General features: G+C 40.5%; 4 protein-coding genes across 5 annotated transcripts; 2 read left to right on the top strand and 2 right to left on the bottom strand.

Moving 5' to 3' along the window:
• Window positions 1-323: 323 nt before the first annotated feature.
• On the bottom strand, window positions 324-5570 carry LOC113680467 (voltage-gated hydrogen channel 1). Its single transcript, XM_089180021.1, has 8 exons — window positions 5298-5570; window positions 4378-4488; window positions 3463-3590; window positions 2256-2326; window positions 1653-1709; window positions 1488-1540; window positions 978-1060; window positions 324-520 (listed from the first exon to the last, which is right to left on the bottom strand). Exons 1-8 carry the CDS (start codon window positions 5306-5308, stop codon window positions 396-398), a joined length of 639 nt encoding a protein of 212 aa, XP_089036147.1. The 5' UTR covers window positions 5309-5570; the 3' UTR covers window positions 324-395.
• An 865-nt stretch (window positions 5571-6435) lies between these two features.
• LOC113680563 (cyclic GMP-AMP synthase-like receptor) lies at window positions 6436-8201 on the top strand. Its single transcript, XM_027197605.2, has one exon. It carries the CDS (start codon window positions 6549-6551, stop codon window positions 7968-7970), a length of 1422 nt encoding a protein of 473 aa, XP_027053406.2. The 5' UTR covers window positions 6436-6548; the 3' UTR covers window positions 7971-8201.
• Window positions 7862-11887, bottom strand: LOC113680561 (steroid 17-alpha-hydroxylase/17,20 lyase). Of its 2 annotated transcripts, none has more exons than XM_089180020.1 (2): window positions 11798-11887; window positions 7862-9980 (listed from the first exon to the last, which is right to left on the bottom strand). In XM_089180020.1, exon 2 carries the CDS (start codon window positions 9971-9973, stop codon window positions 8459-8461), a length of 1515 nt encoding a protein of 504 aa, XP_089036146.1. In that variant the 5' UTR covers window positions 9974-9980; window positions 11798-11887; the 3' UTR covers window positions 7862-8458. The 2 variants fall into 2 exon arrangements, with proteins under 2 accessions (XP_089036146.1, XP_027053404.2); XM_027197603.2 differs by lacking the exon at window positions 11798-11887 and adding an exon at window positions 11191-11399.
• LOC113680562 (steroid 17-alpha-hydroxylase/17,20 lyase) lies at window positions 11284-14666 on the top strand. The gene is made up of 2 exons (XM_027197604.2): window positions 11284-11583; window positions 12726-14666. Exon 2 carries the CDS (start codon window positions 12745-12747, stop codon window positions 13948-13950), a length of 1206 nt encoding a protein of 401 aa, XP_027053405.2. The 5' UTR covers window positions 11284-11583; window positions 12726-12744; the 3' UTR covers window positions 13951-14666.
• The last annotated feature ends 7572 nt before the right edge of the window (window positions 14667-22238 follow it).

Below are 22238 nucleotides of genomic sequence, written 5' to 3'. Positions count from 1 at the left end.
GGTAAATCAAGTGTGCATCCTCATTCACTTTGCTCTGACGCAGGGCTAACACTGGAAACTTCAGCTTTATAACCTACTACGGTGCCCAAGATACATTATAAACTCAGTTGATAATAGCTATTTTCCCGCCTTGCTCCAACTGGATGTTTTGAATAGTCTCGTTCGTTAGCTTGCCTGTTCTGGAGGTTCAGTATAGAAAAACCAAGCGCCTTAGAAGCGAAATAGGGCTACTATTGCGCCGTTTATTATTTCGCTTCGTTTTACCAATTGAACACACGGAGCAGGCTGTATTACAGCAATTGATTGAAAAGCACCCATAGGTAATCGGTAGCAGTGCGAAAGTTTATTTCACTTATATTTTCAACTTTTTTCCGTTTGAATTCAATTGTAACTCCTCAGTGTTTTGGTTCATCTTTACTTTTCCCAGCCTCTTTGTTGTCCTCGTCTTTGATTTCTTGTTTGGGAGCGTCGACGTCATCTTCAATCAACTCATACAATTCCTCTTTGAAGGTGAATACCACTGAGGATAGAAAGGAATCATGTAAACTGAAGGTTAGGTGACAAGGACTTGAGAAGTTTTGGATAACTCTCTCACTCGCATCGGTCTAACAATCAGGGTAATTTAGCAAAAGTCTTTCACAGATTGCGGCCATTTTTTCTAGGTAGCCGCCATCTTAAATACTGGCCGAGAAAGCTCCGAGGACGAGTTTAAAGAGTAGCCTCGCAACAACTCATATCTCTGGATTGGCCATTGGCAAGGAAAATCAGTAAAGGATGAAATTTCAATTTGTGTGAAACTGTTGAAGAAATTTAAAATTTCAAGGGATAGTTTACCCCAATAGTTCTCTCCGGCTAGTGTCGCTGATAATTTTTCTGTGTTTGTTCCGCTGGCTTGAGGGGAATTAACAGCAACACATACATAGTTGCGAATGTCTGCTACAATCTAAGTTTTATGAAAATCAACACCCAATACTTACTGACAATGACCCTTAAAACTCTCCACAACCGAAGAACTATGATGAAAGCAAAGCCTTTCCATGCCTTCTTTGCACGGATGACGCTGAAGAAAAAAACAACAAACATCGAAAAATAAAATGATTAAAGAACGAATAAATTAACGAAGAAGGGAACAGGCCCTTCAAATTTATCAGAAAAGTAAACGACAGAAAATTGTATATTTGAACAATACTGTTGATCACTGATCAACCAAAATTTTGGTTAAATTCCGGATTTAAACAGCCTCCACTCAAAAGCAATTATTTTGCACTATGGAGAATTTCACGTTGACGGGGTTCCGGATTAGAATGAAACTTGTGTAGGAACGGCGGGTCAAAGCCCCCCCTTCCCCTCCTTCCCCCTCTCCTTCGAAAAGAAAAAGATTGCGCAAATCAGTTATTCACCGTTTCGAGGAGAATGGACGCTGGACAGATTCACTTATTAAAAATACCGCACACGGGATTTGAACACTCTTATTTGCACACACTCACCTTAACACTATTTCGATTACAAACGCCGTTACCACGATAAATGCATCAAATAACTGTAGACAAGAAAATGAGGTTTAAAATGAACTAAAGTGTATCTTTAAATCACTGAAGAGAACAGCTTTTGTTGAGGTCTAGACACAGTAGGTGTTAAAGGGATTTTCTCACCTCCAGTTTCTCTTTCATAAAGTACTCACATCCCATTGCATAAAACTTGAGAAAAACCTACAGAAATGAGCAAATGTAATCAATGCGAAGAATGGAGGTCACTCTTTATCAATGCGTAAAATTGATTATCGCTATTTTGGAGATCAGAAGTACACCTCCAAGTATACTTCTGCTGAGATTCGAATTTGTGAATTGAACCAGAGATACAGAATTGTAAATTCTTAACTCTCAGTGACCGGCTTAAAAATCGCTCACTACTCTGCTATCTTTAGCCGATAATTTTTTTACCTCGTTGGTCGCTAGAACTGCAAGTGGAAACTCGTACAATTATTGAAATACCATCGAGCAGCAGTCAATTCCCAGTTTTAAGCAAAATTGAATGCATAATTTGCCAGGAACAGGTTTAGATGTGTGAGTCGATCCCAAGTTCAGAATTGGCTCGAAGGTTTGTTGGATCTTCGTGACGCGCTCGAGACATATTAACCAAGTAATTTCCAGTCTTGTGCGTAATCTGACGAAACAACAAGGCGTCCACGATACCCTAGGTGCCTATTATTTCTTATTTCTACTTTTAAACTCAAAAACAACTCTGCTGAGGCTTACCTCAAACACGAAGATGGCGAGGATGGACAAGCCAACAAAATGAAGCAGATACCGGGACACGTGAGTTTCGTCTAAAGAAAGAACAGAGCCTCTTATTTTCTGTATCGTCTATCCGTCAGTGTGGATGTCATGCCGATCTTAGGGATTGCCCTCGAATACCCCTGGGATTAATTACGTCTTTAGTAACATGGGAATGTCCCGGTTGAATCCCCTTCGACCTAGGCTTCGTGCGAAATCGTAAGTACGCTGAGACTCTCAATGGAAACGAAGGAACCTAGAATTTTATCCAGCTCCGTAGTTATACATTATTAAAATGATATCTCCAATAATTTTTGGATCAATATCAATAGCTGGGCAACTGCCCACCTACCCCTCCCCTTACCCAACATTAACCTTAACTTGTTGTCAATTGACTGTTGTTGAGTTTGGGGAGGGGTAGGTGGCCAGTTGCCCAGATACTGATATTGATCCAATTTTTGTGTGTGAACTGATAAGCTCAGAAAGATAAAAAAAATTCTACAACTTTCGTAGGTCTCAGCAGAATGACTCACTGATCGAAATTAAACTATATAGTTTTCCTAAACGTGGTTAGTTTGTTAACTGCTCGAGTTAAGCTCGAATAAGACAGTTTACATGTCATTCTTGTAATTGGACTATGTTTTAAGAAGTCATTTTTGAGCGTCATTTTCTTCGACAGGCTAATTTTTTGGTAAAGAAAAACTTGGTTGTTTTTCAAATCTTGCCAAAGTTTAGTTTAACCGGACTTAGTGTCGTCCAATGAATAAAGGAGGTAAGTTCCTGAAGAAATCGTGGTGCTGCGTCGGTGGGAGAGTATAACAGGGGAATTAAGTATTATCGACTGATTTTATAACGTAAATTGATCACCGTAAAGAGTTTCAAGGCTGACGTTTCGAGAAGGGCTACGCTCGCTCTGACGAAGGGCTAACGCTCGAAACGTCAGCCTTGAAAATCTTTACGGTGGCTCATTCACGTTATCAACTCAGTTGATAATACTCAATTACTTTGTGTCGTCCAATTCTGTTTGTAATCATACGCGTGATTATAAATCAAGCCTCCGCCTTTGCTGTCGTTAAATCTCAAGCGAGAATATGATCCTTGCAGGTCGTCTGTTATTCTTCCCTTCATTTATGGATTCAAATAGGACTCCATACAGTCCTATTACGATCATAAATAGAACATTTATTACCTTTGATAACATTAAATTCCATCAGCATGAGGACGAGGTTGATGATCACTTCAATCAAGACCAGGACGACTATACTGACTTGCCACGTGACCCCTGTCAACATTACAGCCAATGAGTGACGAAGGACACTTGAAAAGGGACAACAAATAAAAATGAAAAGCGCATTCATTTTATAATCCAAGTGCTAAACGCGACGCACTTAACTTTAAAGATACAGTTTTGATTTGCAGCGTCATGCCTTTACTACATGAAAGACATAAAAAGGAGGCTCATTGTTGACAGTACTCAGGCTACAGAATTTCTCTTGTTGAACCGTGACATATGGGGGGGGGGGGGGGGAGATTTTGTAAATTTTATGCTCGATGCTCTGACTGTAGTATTTTATCCCAAATTATGCCGGAATAATTAATCTGTCCTTGTCGAGAATCGACTGAGATAGAAACTTTGCTCGAACGAAGGAAAAAAAAAAAAAAAATTCCGGTTATTCAAGATATCGTGATGTTTTTAGCTTCTTGAAGATAAGGCTTTTAGCGATTTACTGGCGTCCGGATGTTGTAATGAAGCTCATCAGTCATTAGCTTATGGGCTAAATTTTGCATAAAATATATTTGTTGTTTTTTTGGTTTTTTTTTACCCCGTAACCTTGAAACAAAGAGTCTATGGTCGTTCGAACCATTTACTAAAAAACTAGAAACAAAAAAGAGTGTGCAACAGCTCCTCAATTTGAAGTATGATACTGAAACTATACTGCATGGATTAAAATAGCTTTCGTCTGTTTACTCATTCACTTTAGCAGAATTGACGCTGTGAGGCCACATTGTCTGTATATGAAAGCAGAATACATTTGAGCTTCTTATATTTCATTCACTTCAAAATGAGCCATTTACATGTTTAGTAGATAAATATTCAGTTTACCCGCAGCATTCCTCGCAGCTGCCCTGCTCGTATGTTTCCGTCAGTCTCCTTCGCCATAACTGCATGTATGTTTTCCTGCCATCTTCTTTGTCCGTTTGAGAAAGTTCAGAACTGTACATGAATCAAAAGGTTTAAGATATTTTTGGCTATTTCAGAGATTGTTCACCAATAAAATTTAACACCTGTCCACTGAAAAACCGACGCTTTTCACTTCGAAATATATTGGGCAATCATTTGATTTTGCAAGAGCCTTCAGACACCATTCTCTTCGTTTAGATATAAGCTTGGATCAGATTGTGAAGTTTATGAAGTCTTTTTAACTTGCAAGCTCATACATGGGGTTATGAGCATCTTTTAAAAAGTGTCCACCATGCAGAAAAAATGGAAAAAAAATATATGCGTGTACTAAACAATAAATTTAAACATCACTTTGTAACAATGATGTAGCTTCAGTAAGATTCACTAGATCAGGCTCGAATTTTTTAAAACTTTTTTCCTTATTCATCCCCTGCCAGTTACCATACATTTTGCCAAACTTCTAGAATTATGCGAAGCGTTTGTGAAACATTCATTCGGCGAGGCCTTATCGTTCTCAAAGTTTGACAACGCGAATGTTTACAGTATTGTCGCAGGATGTATTGTTAGCATGTTTGGATATTCAATGCAGTCGCTCAACTATGCGAATTCGTTAAAAATTGTACGAAACATTAATTCGGGAAAGTATTATCGTTTTTTAAGTTCAACATCGAGAATGTTTATAGTATTGTCAGCATGTCTTTGGATACCCAATGCGGTTGCTCATCTAAGCGGTGAATTTGTTGGCATAAAAAGTTAAAACACACAGAAATATAAAAGTGCAACTGTATGGCATTTTCCAAGACTTTGAAAACGAAATTTTAAAAATGATTATTCCTTTTCACCTCTCATCCATCAGGCCCAGGTGTTTTTCCTCAAAAATAAACTTGTTTCTTCACAGAGCTCTCGAAATTCCCTCCATCTGCTCGCCCGCTTTTTGAACGAGTCACACAGCCTTCTCAAGGATTCACACGATATTCGAAAAAGGAACAGCTTAATCTCTATCGCCTGCCTACGCGAGAGGCTTAATGAAAACCATAAAAACAACCAACTCGAGAAAGAAAATGATTCACCCTTCAAAACATCAACGAAACAAAGAAACTTTAAAATTAGCATACGCAAATGAAGCTCATCAGATATGGCTGGCACGTTTGGTTCCTGTTAATAAAATCAACATCTTGCATATGGTTTTCATTCGCCATATAAATCGTTTTTCACTCTACCCTCTTTTATTTCTTTTCTCCATGGCATCGCCATAATAAGTTTTAATCATTGAGGGCAATATTGCAAACAAGTCATTTTTTAAGCTTTTATTTCCAATCGTTTGCAAGCATGATTTCTTGGTTAAAACTCTGTATTTCTCAAACTACAGTGTCTATCAGCGATTTGTTGGCTTAAATACATTTTTCTATTGAGATATATAATTTCTGATATCTTTTACAATTTTTCACTGAAATTTTTTGGCGTCTAAGCAAACTTTACCATCTTTTAAAAAATTTAATTCACTTTTTGTTGTTGCATGAATAAAGCTCTGTAAAATAATTTTCATGCCCGACTTTCTTCGACGTTGTTCTACGCTTTCAGGTAAACCAAGTGGCCTGTTTTAATTTAAAAACAACCTTTATATGCTAATTGGTGACTTATATCAAGAGTTCTCAGCTGGCAGCCAGTCTTAGCATCGCCAACTACCTCACACGCTCAACAAAAACGAACAAATTAATCGTAAAGATTTAAGTGATGTTTGTAAACTTTTCTGTTTAATAGCCGGTGCAAGCTATACCCAAATGGAAAATCGAAGAACCTGTCAGCTTCTGGGCACATTTCTACAAAATCAGCTGCCTCACGAAAAGAATAATCCAAAATTGCGATGAAGGTTTTTAAAAGAAGAAGAGAGACTTTCCTTTCATACCAATCGCTATAGGTGTTGGATTGCGCCTGCATTAGCCATTAAACGCGGAGTATGAAGTAGTCCCAGGCCACTGCGGGTTTATAGCATAAACATAGCCGAAGTGAAAGTAAGAGCTGTACGTCAAGAGTATCTTGTGAATGTTCCTTAGTGTTTCTCGACAAGAGAAAATAATGTCAAGAACTTCGACATGAACGGGACACCTGTTCGTCGCCTGAGCTTTACTGACGTTTTAAATGTGTCTGTGTTCAGTGGAGCATGCATCTTTATTGCGTTGCTCGCCTACAAGCGATTTACAGAACATCCCTTGAACAGCCGCCTCAGAAAGGCTTATAAAGTCGATGAATTCATTCAAAAGCAACTGGCATCGCATCTTTACCGAGAGGATCTCGACTTACTTCCATCTGTGATGGGAAAAGATGACGATTTATACTCAATCGAGAAATGTGGTAGCGTTATGGAGGGCTATGGCTTCTTCTCAGTGGATGTGACAGGAAGCGAACAAGACATCGATGTAATGGTTTCACCAAAGATTCTGAGTGTTAGCGAAGACGACATTGACGTTAGCCGTACTCCTGTTGGGTTTGTGTGGGTGCAAATGCAAGAAATGGTACAACGGATAAAAAACTCGCGATCAGAATTATTCCAAGTTTTGAAGAAAGCAAATCAGCAATTTGTAAGTGCAAGTGCAATTTACAGTCATTTCCTTCGAGTCACGCAAGAGAATTTTAACGATGGCGACTTCGACGTCATACAGAATGAACCGGCTATAACACTGAGAGCAAAAGAAATTCATGCACAAAGGTATGGTTACATGGGAGTCATTGATGTTGCTGTCGCCTTGAGTTTCTCTGGTTGGCCTCGGAGCGCAGTAGAATGGCTGAATCGAGAAAGCAGAGATTTCCGGCTTCTAAGCACTGGAATGATACAAAAAATTGCTAAAGGTGGCTGTCATTTGGTATACAAGCCATCAGGTTCCTCTGAAAATTCCCAGTTAGATTGGAGGTTTTCATTCTCTAAAGCTGAGAGAATATTGTTCCAGTATCATAGTGACAAACACGCTTTAAAACTGTGTTACATCATGTTGAGGTATGCTTACAAGAAACATCTGAAACCAAGACTGGAAAACAAAAAGATTTTAGCGTCGTACTATTTAAAGACAATTTTCCTTTGGCTTGCCGAGACAGATAACGGCCTTGATTACCATGACCTCGCCAATCGCCGCTTAGGCGCATTATTTGAACTTATGGTGAACAAACTGAGGGAGGTTTACAGCAAAAAATTCTTGTCCCATTACTTCATTAGTCAGTGGAATCTGTTGCGTGACCTTTCGAAAGCAGAGCTTAATCACGTGCAAGGCCTTCTAGATGATCTTTCACGAAATAAAAAGGAGTATATCAGTTACATTCAAGACATAAGAAGGCATATTTTACCCTTAGCCAAGCAATCTGGAGGAGCTTATAATGAGCTTCTCACAATTATTGACGAATCTACTACGAGACATACTCTTTTCCAAGCTTTTTATATTTCGAGTTTCGTCTTTGCAACACTCGTATTTTTCAAGTGCGTTCTGAATGCTCTCTCCCTAGACATAGCACTGTGTTCAGTATAAGTATTTTTCAAGAGGAGTGTCTTACTTTATCTTACCCAAGTGGATATAGATACCTTTGTTTGCACTGTACAAAAGTATCAGAAACATGTAGAGAAAAGATACACTTCAATGAACCTTTAAGAATTACAAGCATCTAATTTTTTTCCTACGATATCCCTGCTAAATCAAACATTAAGGTAATAAATGAAGGAGATTATCGCTAATAAAAGAAGCACTTGATTGCTAAACAAAGACTCCATGTTTCAGTATCATGTATAAAAACTGCATGGATAATATACATACTAATGTCAGGGTGTAGAGGGTTAAATTATTACTCTATGCCCTCAACGTGAACATATAACGTAACACTAAGCCTTTTGTTAAAAGCGGTGATTAAGGTCCAGTAAAAAAACAAACCAAATAGTTCTTGCTACAATGACCCAGGTTACGCGAAATTTGTTCTTGCAGTTCTATTGGCAAGGTATTATAACATGGTTGACCAAAGTCAGTTAGTGCCGGTTCTTTATGCAAATTTTGTAAGATTCGGGAACAAGCACGACTCCCACGATACCAGAAAGCTCGGGAAGCTGTGCCTCTGGTGCTGGCTCGAACTTGAACTGATGCAGAAGCCTGGACGTAACTAGAAACAGCTCTATCTTGGCCAGCGACTCGCCTAAACACACTCTTCTTCCGGCGCTGAAAGGCAGGTAACTTCGATAACCATTGGGGCCTGAAACCGAGAAGTTTCCTTCAACATCAAGAAACCGTTCGGGTTTAAACACGTCCGGATCTTCCCATTCCTTTGGATCGTGATGAATCGCCCATAGATTTGTCATCATCATTGTATCCTTGGGGATGTCATATCCCCCCAGGGAACTCTTCCGTGTTGACTTGTGAGGGATCGATAAGGGGGTGGTGGTTGCAATACGCAGCACTTCTGCCACGGTACTTTCCAAATAAGGAAGACGACCTCGATCTTCGAGTCGCGGTTTTCGATCACGACCAATGACATCATCCAATTCTGCATGGACGCGCGATTGGATATCTGGGTAATTAACCATGTAAGCTAGTAACCATAGCAACGTCGCTATAGTGGACTGAATGCCAGCGTTGAATACGTCATTTATTATCATTACCAAATGGTCCTCCGTCAGTACCTGCGAAATTTTTTCGTCTTCTTCTTGCGCTTCGTAAAAAGCTTTTAAGAGCGCATCGGTCAAATCTTGGATTTTTATGTCTTTTTTGTTCGCACTTTCTTCAAACTTCTTTTTGTGTTCGTGGTACTTGGTATCTAAGACTGCGTCTCTTAATTCTTTTGCCTCTCTAAGGATTCGACTTTCTTCAATTGGAAAAAACCGCAGCCATGGAAGCATTTCGAGAATGTTAAAACCTTTGAAAAGGCGAATGAAGTGATCGTTATACTTTATAATTCGCTGGAATTCATCGTCGTCGAGTGCATAACTTTCTCCATAAGTAACAGCGCAAATCACGTTTAAAACCATTAGGCTGATGTCATCTTTGGGATCGATCGCATTTCCTTGATGAGCGGAGAGTCGATCTAACATTCGTCCTGCTTCATCGCAGATCCTCACCTCTAGCTGTTTGAGACCGCTTCCGTACATGCGTAGAGCAGAATGAACCAGCTTCCGTTGCAAAATCATGGTTTTTGAGAAATCCGCAAAGAAAATGTCCTTAGCTTCTCGTGTGAGAAAATCTCCGATGAATGTTCGAGGCCTCCCAGCGAAATCATCCTTCTTGGTCAGCAAGGCCTCACGGGCTAGGTCTACGGAATTTATTAGGATACACCGCTGACCTCCCGGTAAGTATAGCGTGAGGATCTTCCCATATTCCTTTGCGAGGTCAGTCACGGCCAAGTGAATCGGTTTTCCTACCAACTGAGTCAAATTGCCTATCACAGGGTACGGACGGGGACCCGGGGGAAGATTTTTGGGCGTCGCAGGGGCAAGAAAGAACCACCACCCCAATGAGAGGAGAAAAATGGAGATAACGGCTTCCAAGATCATGTTGGAACTGCAAGACAAATGAGAACAAAAGCATACAATAGTGAAGAAAGATCTACTTGAGTTTTGTTGGGACTAACATACAACAGAGTAAGTATGCATTGGTACAAGCGCGCGCGTAGGACCTGACTTTTTCTTTTACAGTCTCGGTTTACCTTTTCTATTCGCAGCTATTATCGTTCCTTTATTTTAAGTATAAAATGTTATCGTTTAATTTTTTTTACTCAGCCAGCTATGAACTGGAGGGTTTCTTCTTCAATGCAGCATGTGATAATTCGTACAAAGGCCAAAGTTTCGTTCAAACATTTTATTTCATAGATCGTCGAAAAACATATACCAGAACAAAAGGCGTGGCTAAGGCTGTCAATCAAATTTGAAACGAAACGATCAAATGACATGATAGCATAATACCGTAACGCATGATATCCGTCACGCAATACAAAATTAGAATGAACACGTTCGTGTCAGACTCATTCCAGGGTCCTATTAAATTCTTTTTTCATTAAATCGATCGCATAAGTTCCTGTTTGCGCATTGTTTGATTATCTGATGCGTTCAATGCTTTACAGTCTTGCAGTTTTTCTCTACTCTGCGGGGGAGGGTGGGGGGAGAGGTTAGCTTTACCCCTGAGTGGAGCAATTTACCATGGATCACTAATGACGTAAACCGTTCGAGTAGAAGAAGGAATGGAATCTCGGCTCTAACAAGTCACGTCCTCAATAGTAACTAGAATTTTAGCATCAATTCGCATCAAAAAATAAAATGTGCTCTTTCATGAGATCAAAGTATTTGCTTTAGTATTACGAGTGATTACTATTTCGCATCACTTTCCCATAGAGCCACTTAGTTCGATCTTCAAAACGCCTGATTTGCTTTAGCAACGACACGCGATCATTAGTCACGACTACATATATAGAGAAGAATAACCACAACCGTGATTAACCATCCACATTTCTTTAAGCTTTGTGGCCAAATATTCATGATTTCTTTTGGCTAATATCTATTTTTTTCGAAGGTTATGGGGGGAAAGTTCAACCCCAGATCGTCAAAAAATATTGACATCGTTTAGCGGCGATGAGCGAAACTTGGTCTTGTCACCGCAGAGTGCACGTAAACAGTTCATTGTTCGTCCTCATGGTCAGTCAATGACCCTTGCAGTTATTCTCAGCAGAGATAATGTTGTTTATGGTTATAAAAAGAGTAAAGACGGTATACCTCACCTTTTGGCTCTCTACTAATCGGTAGGTGTCCTTAGCAGTTATTATCTAGATCATTACGTAAGTGTTCCGTCGCGCAACCGCGACCCCTGAATCAGTGTTGGGCCTGGTGTTGCGTCAAGCCGTTTGTTATCACACGGCGGACACTTATTATGAGGATTAGGGAGAGGTAGAATTCGTTGCATGTGCCCGTCGTGACCCGTTTGCGCTGCGAGGCCAGGGAAACAATAACGTTCTTATTTATTCCCAGCGGTGAACGACATGACCAATGCGTGATTGATACATGTCTCGCGTATAAAATTGTTAGTACTTTGCGCTCAATCGTTCCAGACTGTGCGAAAGCAGCCCAAAGCGAGACTTTTTGTTTCCAATTCAGCCATTAAGTCTCCGTGAAAGGTAAGCATGATGAAAATTGTCACTTAATTGTTGCATTATATGACATTTAGTACCAAGTTACGCTCTAAAGGTCTCCAATGGAGTCAAATATACGCCAACGACGAAATTTGTCTCTGCGAAATAGCGATAAACGCTTTCAAAAATAGAAAATCTCGTACATTTCAATGGTAATAATAAATCAATTACATAGTATGGAATAGTTTAAATCACTTACTTTCGAGGAAAACATTTGACAACTGGACTCGGAGTATTTGTGAAATCGTGTCCTGAAGTAATTACTATTTACATTCGTAATACTGAAAAGCGGCAATCGCAAATTTATTATCAACGTAAGCAATAATAGCATTGCCCAATACGGTGTGTTTCGAGTCTGTCGAGAGGAAAGCTTAAAATTGAGGAAAACATTCGACTGCCGGACACGGAAATTGTTTTGTTTGTTCGTGTCTGGAAGCTTGCGGCAAACAGTTGTACCCGATTTACATTTGTGAAAACAACAAGTGAATCGTGAATTTATTAGCGACGTAAACAAAACGGTCTTGCGTATTATAATTCGAACTTAATTGCGCAGTAAAACTTGAAATTGAGGAAAACTGTCGACTGCCGAACACGGAGTATTTATGAGCTTGCAACAAGCCTCTAAGTCACTGATTTAGAAACTAAGTCAGTCTTAATGAACACAAAGAGCTGAGCTTATGCAAAGTTCTGCGGTGGAAATCGTAGCGCGTCCAGCTATCTTAAAATGTATTTGATAGTATGACTTGAAATAACTAAATATTTTCGACTACCGGATATGGAGTCTTGTCAAAAACCTGTCTGGCTGCAGGACATCTAGACACATCGTTTACCTGGGAAAATTAACTCGACTTGTTTTTACCGAAACAAGGAATGAGCAAGAATGATCTATAACGAGAAAAAAATAAGTGAAATTTCACGACTGGGGTGGCATGAAAGTGTCTGCATTTTTGTAATGAGGAGAGTCCGTAATAACGGGAGTTGTTTCAGTCATTTCTTTGAGCGTTTCGCCGGGGGTCTGGCTCTTATCCGCAGTGGCGGGGTGTCTGCAGGGCAAGAGTCGACTGTACTTTTATACTTCTCTTCTACCGCTCTGTGATTTGAAAATTTTGAAAATCTTTCAATTTCAGCTGAAATAATACCACTGACATGTATTGGGAAGCATTGATTCTCATTGCAATTTCCAGTGTGGTGTATCTTTTTGCGGTGAGCCGCTGGTCAAAACGAAAGTACTGCTTTCCTCCAGGACCGCGCCGGTTACCTCTGATCGGTAACCTGCTAGACATGGCAAAATTCAACCACGTGACCATGCAAAAGTTCGCGAGACAATATGGTAAGATTTACATGATGACAGTAATGAGGCAGAAGATGTTTTTTGTTACTGATATTGAGTTGGCGTGGGATGCCCTTATTCGCAGAGGAAACATATTCGCAGGAAGGGCAAAATTTTTTATCAATGAAGGCCTACAACCAGATGGAGCATCCATCGTTTTCAGTGATTATGGACCGCGCTGGAAGCTGTTACGAAAAGTCACCCATTCAGCTCTTCGAATGTTTGGAAGCGGTGTGCAAAACCTGGAGGAAAAAGTTCAACGTGAGGTGGCTGATATATGCCTTCATCTAAGAGAGTCACAAGGTGTCCCTTTCAATCCAAAGAAACGTCTCGCCCACGGAGTGACAAATGTGATATTTTCGTGCCTTTTTGACACGCGGTTCACGGCGGAGGACGAGCATGTGGAAGAATTCCAAAAGTTGAACGAAGATTACATGCGTCTTCAAGGAGTTGGTACGTTGCTTGACATGTTTCCTTTCATGAAATATCTTCCGCTGAGCATTCATAAACGCATTCAAAGTGCCTACAGCCTGAAAAAAAAACTTCTCTGGCCTTTCGTCCTAAAGCACAAACAGACGTATGAAGAGGGTGTCATCCGGGACATCACAGATGCCCTTTTTAAGGCAAAGTACCAGGCGGAACGGGAAGATTCCAAAGTGAGAGGCATGTTGAATGAAACTTTGATTATGGAAACGCTGTCAGATCTTGCTATCGCTGGCTCAGACACAAGCACAGAGTTTTTGACCTGGTCTCTTCTTTATTTGGCGTCCTTCCCAGATGTCCAAGCGAAGATACATCAGCAGCTCGATGACGTCATAGGCCGCGACCGTCTACCTCGCTTGCAAGATAGAGGCAGTTTGCCATATTTGGAGGCCACCATCTCGGAGATCATACGTCATAGCTCTTTTGCCCATGTTAGCATCCCTCATCGGGTGCGAAGCGACACAACCCTTGGAAATCACGACATTCCAGAAAATTCTCAAGTGATTTTCGACCTCAGAGCTATTCATCACGACCCGTAACATTGGAAGGAGCCTGACGCATTTGACCCAACGCGTTTCTTGGACGAGGAAGGCAACTTCATTTGCCCGGCCACCCTCAGTTTCATTCCATTTGGTGGCGGTCCTCGTGGTTGTGTGGGTCAGTCCTTGGCTAGAATAGAGTCGTTTTTATTTCTAGCTGGCCTTCTTCAGCGTTTTAAATTTGAGTTTCCCCCAGACTCCTCCCAGCCAGATTTGGAACCGCCAGTGGACCCGATACCACGGGGTGTCTTGACACCCAGTCCCTATAAACTGTCTGTGACTGAGAGACAATGAAATGCAACTTTGGCTCAGCTTGTAACTGGCGATAGCAACATAAACGGTGATAGCAAAATTGCGATAAATCAATTGAACACTTGGCATTTTTTTCGCATTCTAACTGCATGTAAAATTTCAAGGGCGGGGGGGGGGGGAAGGGAATGGACGTTTTACATTTTCCAAGTTGTTTGATTCTTACAAAGACTAGATCCGAGGGAAATTCAAGAGCCAAGTTTAATTCAAAGTCATTATTGTGACTTTGTATTTTTATGATACAGTTCAAGTTTAGGACAATTCATACTATTGAAATCATGAAAACGCCAATTCCTTATTTCTTAAACCGTGTCCTTTAGCGAAGAGAACTGTTATGAATGCGACGCCAGGGTTCCTGAAATTTGATTTGTTAATCTCAACTGCAATAAAAGGTCTCCCATCCTCAAGTTGATCGCCTTCTTGTTCATGCAAGTGTTACGCGTTTTGGGAACTGAACACGACCTTCCAAGGGACACTGTATCACTTATTCGTTACGTCTTCGGAAATATCCCGACATCTTTGATGTGACAGGGTAATTTAGTGTTATCAACTTAGTTGAAAACGTAAACTGGCTACCGTAAAGAGATTGAAGGCTGACGTTTCGAGCGTTAGCCCTGCGTCATTCGCTCTGACCAAGAGCCAACGCTCGAAACGTCAACCGTTCAACTCTCTACGGTGGCAAATTTGCGTTTTCAACTCAGTTGATAAATAGAGAATAATACATTGGTGCGCGTAGATATGGAATTTCTCTTCGAGTGTTTAACTCGAAAGCTCACGAGTGAGCACAGCGACGAGTGAGATGTCAAGTTGAACACGAGAAGAGAAATTCCATATCTACAAGCAACCATGTACTATTTTGTTTATCATATAAATACAATAGCCCTTTATTGAGAAGAAAAGCCGACTTCATTTACGAATGAAAAGAAATGAATCGACAAACCCCGAATAACAATCGTAGAGTGCGTTGGCGCTAACTCCTAAGATGCAAAAGTGCGTTGAATGATGATTACAAGAACAGCAATGGTCGTAATTTTCAATTTACAAAATTCTTATTTGTCCTTACCGACAGAAGAAGTCTTTCAGGTACACGGCCAAAATCGGCTAGTGGCAAATCTTCCAGTTGTCGATTTTCATTCTCAGACGAGAGAAATGCTAACACCAAAGCCACTGAATACGTAACTTTCGGTTTTTCTTTTAGTATATTGGTTTTCTTCCCCGTCTAGGAAAGTTTGAACCTCACTGTGTGTCAGCGATACGGATTGTTTAGTGTTTTAGCCGCCCTAATTCGAGAAAGCTCCTACAAACAACTTGTATTGAGAATCGTGAAGGCTTTGCCGTTCATTCATCAACCTGACCGAGTGGCGCGTGACGTGTCTAACCTCCTTCTTAGATGTCCAAGGGAAGATACATAGTCAGCTGGATGACGTCATAGACTCTAACTGTCAGCCTCGCTTGCAGGACAAAGGCAGTTTACCATATCTAGAGACCACCACGATGGAGATATCGCGCCATAGCTCTCGGGTTTACGCCACTCGGCCTCATCGAGTGTTCAGCGACACAACACTTGGAAGGTACGACGTCCCAGAAAATTCTCAAGTGATTTTCGACCTCCTTGTTGTTCATCAAGACCCAAAACATTGGAAAGACCTAGACACGTTTGACTTAACGCAGTTCTTGGACGACGACGGAAACTTCGTTTACACAGTTACCTTTGGTTCCATTCCGTTTAGTGCCGGTCCTCGGGGATGTATAGGCCAGTTGTCGGCTAAAATTCAAATTTCCTCTTTTTAGCTGGCCTTTTTCAGAAGGATCAACCCAGCCAGATTTGAATGCGCTTCCAGACTCCATTTTACGTGGCAGATTTTAACTGAACATTCCGTTAAAATTATACCGTTTTAAGTAACCTTTCTCTACTATAGAAAATAACTCCAGAGATACGTTTCTCAAAACTTCATTTGGGTATCTTCTATTCTTTAAGCGTATTTTGAAACTCTGTACGTTTTTATCAAACATGGAGCTTGATGAATTCGTTCTTAGGAGGCGCTTCTCCTTTCAAGAATCTTCATTTACCCCTAACACGAAAAAGAGCTTTGTGTATTAGGAGGTGTATGTCTCTTTGTTATGTGTTTGAATGTCAAGGGTTGATTCCCTGTCAAGTAACTCGCGTCTGGGAATGTAATTTCTAACTTTGATATTATTCTTACTGCCATCGTCTGTGTGTAACTGCTTCCATTTGTGTAATTTTCTTTCTAAGGCAGACTGCAGATTAGATTCTTCCTGATTCTCGTCAGTTGCCTCCTAAGGACGAATTCGACACGGAGGAATGGCGGGAGTCGCACAGGCCTGTCGACGCGTACGCTTTTACAACTTTCAAAGGAACGGCAACATCCCTCTTACATATTGATGCTATTCTCGCTGCCACCAAAGATGTTCACTCGACCGCAACAGGATGCAAATGACTTCATTTTTTCTTTTACGACCATGATGCAACGCAATCAGATTGCGAATTACACATGCCCACGTGGTAACCTCACTCTTGTTCACGTGTCATCCTAATTTTATCAGAAAGGGAAATCACATTTATCCAGATAATCACGTGGTTAACATACCGTTGTTCATAAGAGACTTGTCATTTGCTGGTAAACAACAGCTGTAAACAGATTCTTGAATCCGTGCACTGAGCAAGTGATCAGGGACCGATCGAGTAAACTCGAGCGAGCATTCAACACGCATCTGTTCGCCGCGATACTATATGCTATCCTTTTTTAACTACGAGGTGAGTGAATTTGTATCTGAAATCTGACATGATTATTATTGATCTCTAAATATGCTCTCTAAACTTATTTAAGTTGACGCCAAATTGATGGAAGGATTTGAAATTACGTAACTTCTGTCGGAATCGACATAAGTGTATGGATTTCAAGTTATTATGACGGTGAAACTCAAGTTCTTAGAAGTGCAGTCTCTCTCAGAATTTTATTTAATAATGATAAATTGTCGGTTATGATTAGCTGATAAGAAGAAGCATGTGCACTATCACGCGTGCTGAAATGCAAATTTTTGACACGATAGTCGCAAGAACTGGGGTCATCTATATTATCCTCGAAAGCTTGAGCATTATGGTTTAGAGCGTCACCCCCGAAAAAAATGGCATTATGCCGAAAATCATGCTCAGAATTTAAATATTGTTTTTAAGGTAATAACTCAATATAATATAAAAGCTCCTAGGACCCTCAACCTCCCCTTCCATTCACACCACTTCTTAAAACAGGTCAAACTTGCTAAAAATAAAAGGCTTACCGAACTTCACAACGTATCATTAATCTGGATAAAATTCCCACAGTGCAGGTAAGCAATACAGACAGCTGTTGACAGTTCTCAGGCTACAGAATTTGTCTTTTGTTGAACAGTAACATCAAGGAACTTTTTAGAAGTTTGTTCATTGTGGCAGCAGCATTATATATGACCGACACTCTGACTATAGAATTCTGCCTCAAATTACATCAGCCAGTATAGTTAATTTCACCCTATTTTAAAAGAAGTCTTGGATATCACCTGAAGACAGATCTAAAACGTTCCTCTCGCATTCACATTTGTCTCATGCTTTCCACGGCGTTTTCCAAGGATGTCAGTCGGCACATTTGCGAAAGAAACTTATCGAAGTCAGCGCAAGTAGAGATTGACCGCTTCCCCAATTCAGTTTTAAACTTTTTTGACTCATCGAGGTAAGGAACCCCCCTTCCCCCACCCTACACTACTTCACTACAGTACGCTCTTGTGTTTAAAGATCTTCAGGTCAAGGTATTTTGGATAACTTTGTCTGTTCGTTTGATTTAATTTTCAAATTTCCAGAGGAGCAGTCTCTCATGGAAAAATTCACATTCGCGAATTATGTTTGACCTTGGAGGCAAATCTTACATAATGATATTTTCCATTCATCTACTCTGTACCGACTAGCTCAAAAATCTTGCTGGCTTGGGTTTCGCGAATTGCTGTGATTTGTGCTTCGCGGGAGCAAATTTTTACGCTACGAGATGGTTGAAATTCATATTGGTAATGCGTCGATCAATTCGAAGCTGCCAAGAAACGCGTTAAGATGGTACGTGACACGAATGCGCAAAGCACTATCAACGGTGGCATGTTGGTTGATCGTTACTTTCAGTTTGATGCTTTTGAATTTTTCCGGATTATTATCAAAATTAAAGAGCCTTACAAAAATGTTATCATGTCTTCAAACCCTTGTACACGCAGGAAAGTAGGTAATAAACAGAATTCAAACGAGCACGCATGTATTAACGTCGTATAGACTGGGTGGCGTCCTTTCAGGCTGTCAGAGCCAAGTTTCTCGCTCGAGTGCAAAGAACCACACATCGCGGTCATCAAGAAGTAGATGTAACGCATTACGAAAAATCGGATTAAAAAAATTATGGTTTTCGTACCACGAAAAAAGAAAATTTTCACAGTTCACAAGGTTTTAGTTTTGTGTTTTCTTCGGTCACCAAAATTAAAAGCACGTAATCTCGCATCGCGAGAAAAAACCCTCTCACCCTCTTACAAAACAGACTGGTAAATCAACAGGATACTTGTATTTGAATACTAAGCTTTGTCTTCGATAATTCTTGAGTTTTCCTTTTCTCCACTCATTTTTCATTAGCAGGTTTTTATAAGCGTTTTGTTTGTTTTCCGTTTTTCTCATATGCTTGTCTTTGAAATTTTGCGCGGGAAATGGACGCGCGGGCGGCCAAATTGATCCCCTTTCGCATGCCCAAGGTTTGACTCTGAGGGATTCAACAACTCTCATAATTTCTTAAGCAGCTCTTGTCCTTATTACTCCAAGAACTTGTCATTTAAAAAGAATGGCTTCCTCGGGAAACTTAAGTAAAATGAGTCAAACTGTTAGTACATTATAGCCTTCGTAAAGGAGTATTATTTCATATTAGAGAACTGAAGGAAAGTAATTCTTTTCACTGAATAACAGCTGAAAAGAAGACAAACATACAAAAATAAACATAAAAAATTAACCGGACACTTTATTTTTATTTCTCTTTCAGCTACATGAATTAATCTTGTTGCCATGCTTTGGAAAGCACTGATTATCTTCATCATTTCAAGTCTACTGTATCTTACAGTGATGCGCCACTGGTCTGAGCGAAAGTACCACTTTCTCCTGAAGCGTGCCCTTTACCTTGGAGATGAAGGAGTTCAACCCCGTGATCATCAGGAGCCTGGCAAGACAATACGGTGAGTTTTACATGATTTCATGCCTAGGTAAAAGATTTTTTGTTATTATATGATATCGAGTTATCTTGGGATGCCCTCGTTCGTAAAGGAAACATCTTCACTAGCTGGAACACAAAATGTTCGATTCTATGGGCCGTTGCTGGAAGCTGTTACGAAAGATATCTCATTCAGCTCTTTGAATGATTGGAAGCGGCGTGCAAAATCTGGAAGAAAAATCCCAACGTGAAGTCGATGACCTGTTCGGTTTCTTAAGCGAGTCATAAGGTGTCCCTACTAATCCAACGAAGAGTATTCTTCGATGAGTAAAGAACATTGTCTTCTCGTTTTTTTAACAAACACTTCATTAAGGAGAACGAGTTCTTGAGGAAATTCGACAAGCCGGTTGAAGAGACTAGCTATGCATTTTGTACAAGTTGGCTCGATACATTTTCATTCATGAAATATCTTCCGCTGAGCATTCACAAACGCCTTAAAAGTTCGGCTACGATCTAACAAAGAAGCTTCTCTAGCCTTGCATCCACGAACACAGACAGACGTGCGAAGAAGGAACCATTCGCCATGTACACGTTGTCAGATCTCTTACTTGCTGGGACGAATACAAGCACAGAGTTTTGATCTGGTCACTTCTTTATTTAGCGTCCTTCCTAGATGTCCCAGCTGAAATACACAGGGAGTTGGATGACGTCATACGCCTTAACCATCAGCCTTGTTTGCAGGACAAAAGAAGTTTACCATATCCGGCTGAAAGCCACCACGATGGAGATCATGCGCAATAGCTCACGCGTCTTCGTCACTTTTCCTCATCGAGTGCTCAGCGACACAACACTTAGAGACTAAGACATCCCAGAAAATTCCTAAGTGATTTCGACCTCAGGGATGTTCATGACCCGAAACATTGGAAGGACCAAGACACGTTTGATCAGACGCTTCTTGGACGACGAGGGAAACCTCATTTGCCCGGTCACCTTTAGTTTCTTTCCGTTTGGTGGCGGTCCTCGGGGATGTGTAGGCGAGTCGGTGGCTAAAATTGAAATTTCCTCTTTTTCGCTGGCGTTCAACAGAAGATCAAACTCGATTTTCCCCCAGGCTATACTCAGCCAGATTTGAAGGTGCCAGAATCCTTTACGCGAAGAATTTTTGACACCAAGGTCCTATAAACTTTGTTTCATCAAGAGAGATACTGGAGACAAACTTCAGATCAGGGTAGGAAGAGGCTTCCGTTCAATGATGTTGGCACTATTCCAAAAATCTTCGTTTGAGCAGGTGATACTAGAATGGCTTGTAAGGAGTTGCGTAGGCCTGTCCATATCACGTTCTCAATCACCAGATCCCTCTCTACTCGCCTCACTTCCCGGGCCTATTTTCGTCTTCGCGCGTTTATTTGTTCCATTTCCCGTTAAGAAGTCATTTCACAAAGCCTACGAGTAGGTTCTTATTATGAACGCTTCGGTCTGAGCATTTCCTCGCCCGCGCGAAAGTATGAGGTCTTGTACTGTTTGACCACCGGCAAAACCTCTCCCGGACTTCCAGCGGCGTTAAAACGCGCGTCCGGCAGCTCTAATAACATTTAGGACCTTAAGCGAACCACGACGACGACAGCAACGAGGACGTGGCAAATTAAAAGTTCTAATGGGTAGAACAAAAGCTCAGCACGTGCGTTTTATAGCTTTGTACCTTTGCAAAACAACAACGTGAAATCACCAAAACATGCGTCGTCTGTGACTGCAAATTAATTTAATTTCCATTTGTAACTCAAAGCTGCTTAATTAAATACGTTATACTGAAGTTCAGGTGTGGCGTCGTAACACATCCAGCCATCTAAAGATAGAAATTCATTTTTTTAATCGACGTCTCCTCGGTCTAGCCTTCTTGACCGCTAATGGCTTCTTGGCTGACTGGTCCCTAATGACAGCCTGCTCGGAAGCTACATTTCACAGGATAAATCGACTTTTGTTTATGAGATCTCTCTGGAAATCGATTGCCTGATATTGTGTGGTTTTTTTTCGCTCTATTATGCGTTTATGATAAACGGGGTATCAGTGCGATTGTGTTGATGCATGTTTCTCTTAAAGAAATATAAATGCTAACCTTGTTTGGAAACACTCATTTGAAACTCTTTCATGTATCAGCTTGCTATATATTTCTCGCAAGTTATTCAAAAGCAAAATTCGATATTACTCTCTTAAGCGCCAATTTCCCTCAGCAATAATTGTTTTAAATGCACGTTATATTTGCCGGAAATTAGTCTATCACAAACTTCATTCGAGAAGTTTTCAACGTGAAAGGTGACCTTCAAGAATTTTGAACTTGGTCAGAACTGGAAGCGTGAACAATTGAATCATTCCAATATTTAATTAAATTCAGTCTATTTAAGGAAACACAACAGATAAAACGGGTTTAACCCTCTTAGAGCACACGCACCCCTCTTCACCATTCTCGCTAAATTAAGCGCTGATTAATAGCAATAATCAAATTTTACGCGATCTTTTTATAACTTTTAATCCTTTATAGCCTTATTTACTCTTTGTTTTTTCCATGATGGTGGGTGTTATTGGAATTATTTTTAGGAACAGCTTTTGTGGCACTTGTATGAGAAGTAAACTATGGAAATTGGATTCGCTGTACTTCAGTGATTTTTGATCAAGAGGTTTTTAAATTTGTGATTTGAAATGTCGCGCAGGAGATCGAGAAAAGAATTATACTTATCGAAAGAAGCTTAGCTATTTACTATTTTCCCC

Source organism: Pocillopora damicornis, chromosome 8 (assembly GCF_964200805.1).
Source record: "Pocillopora damicornis chromosome 8, jaPocDami1.2, whole genome shotgun sequence".
In the NCBI taxonomy this organism is placed as follows: Eukaryota; Metazoa; Cnidaria; class Anthozoa; order Scleractinia; family Pocilloporidae; genus Pocillopora; species Pocillopora damicornis.
Note: the sequence above shows the minus strand (reverse complement) of the source record. Positions and strands in the feature narration are given on the sequence as shown.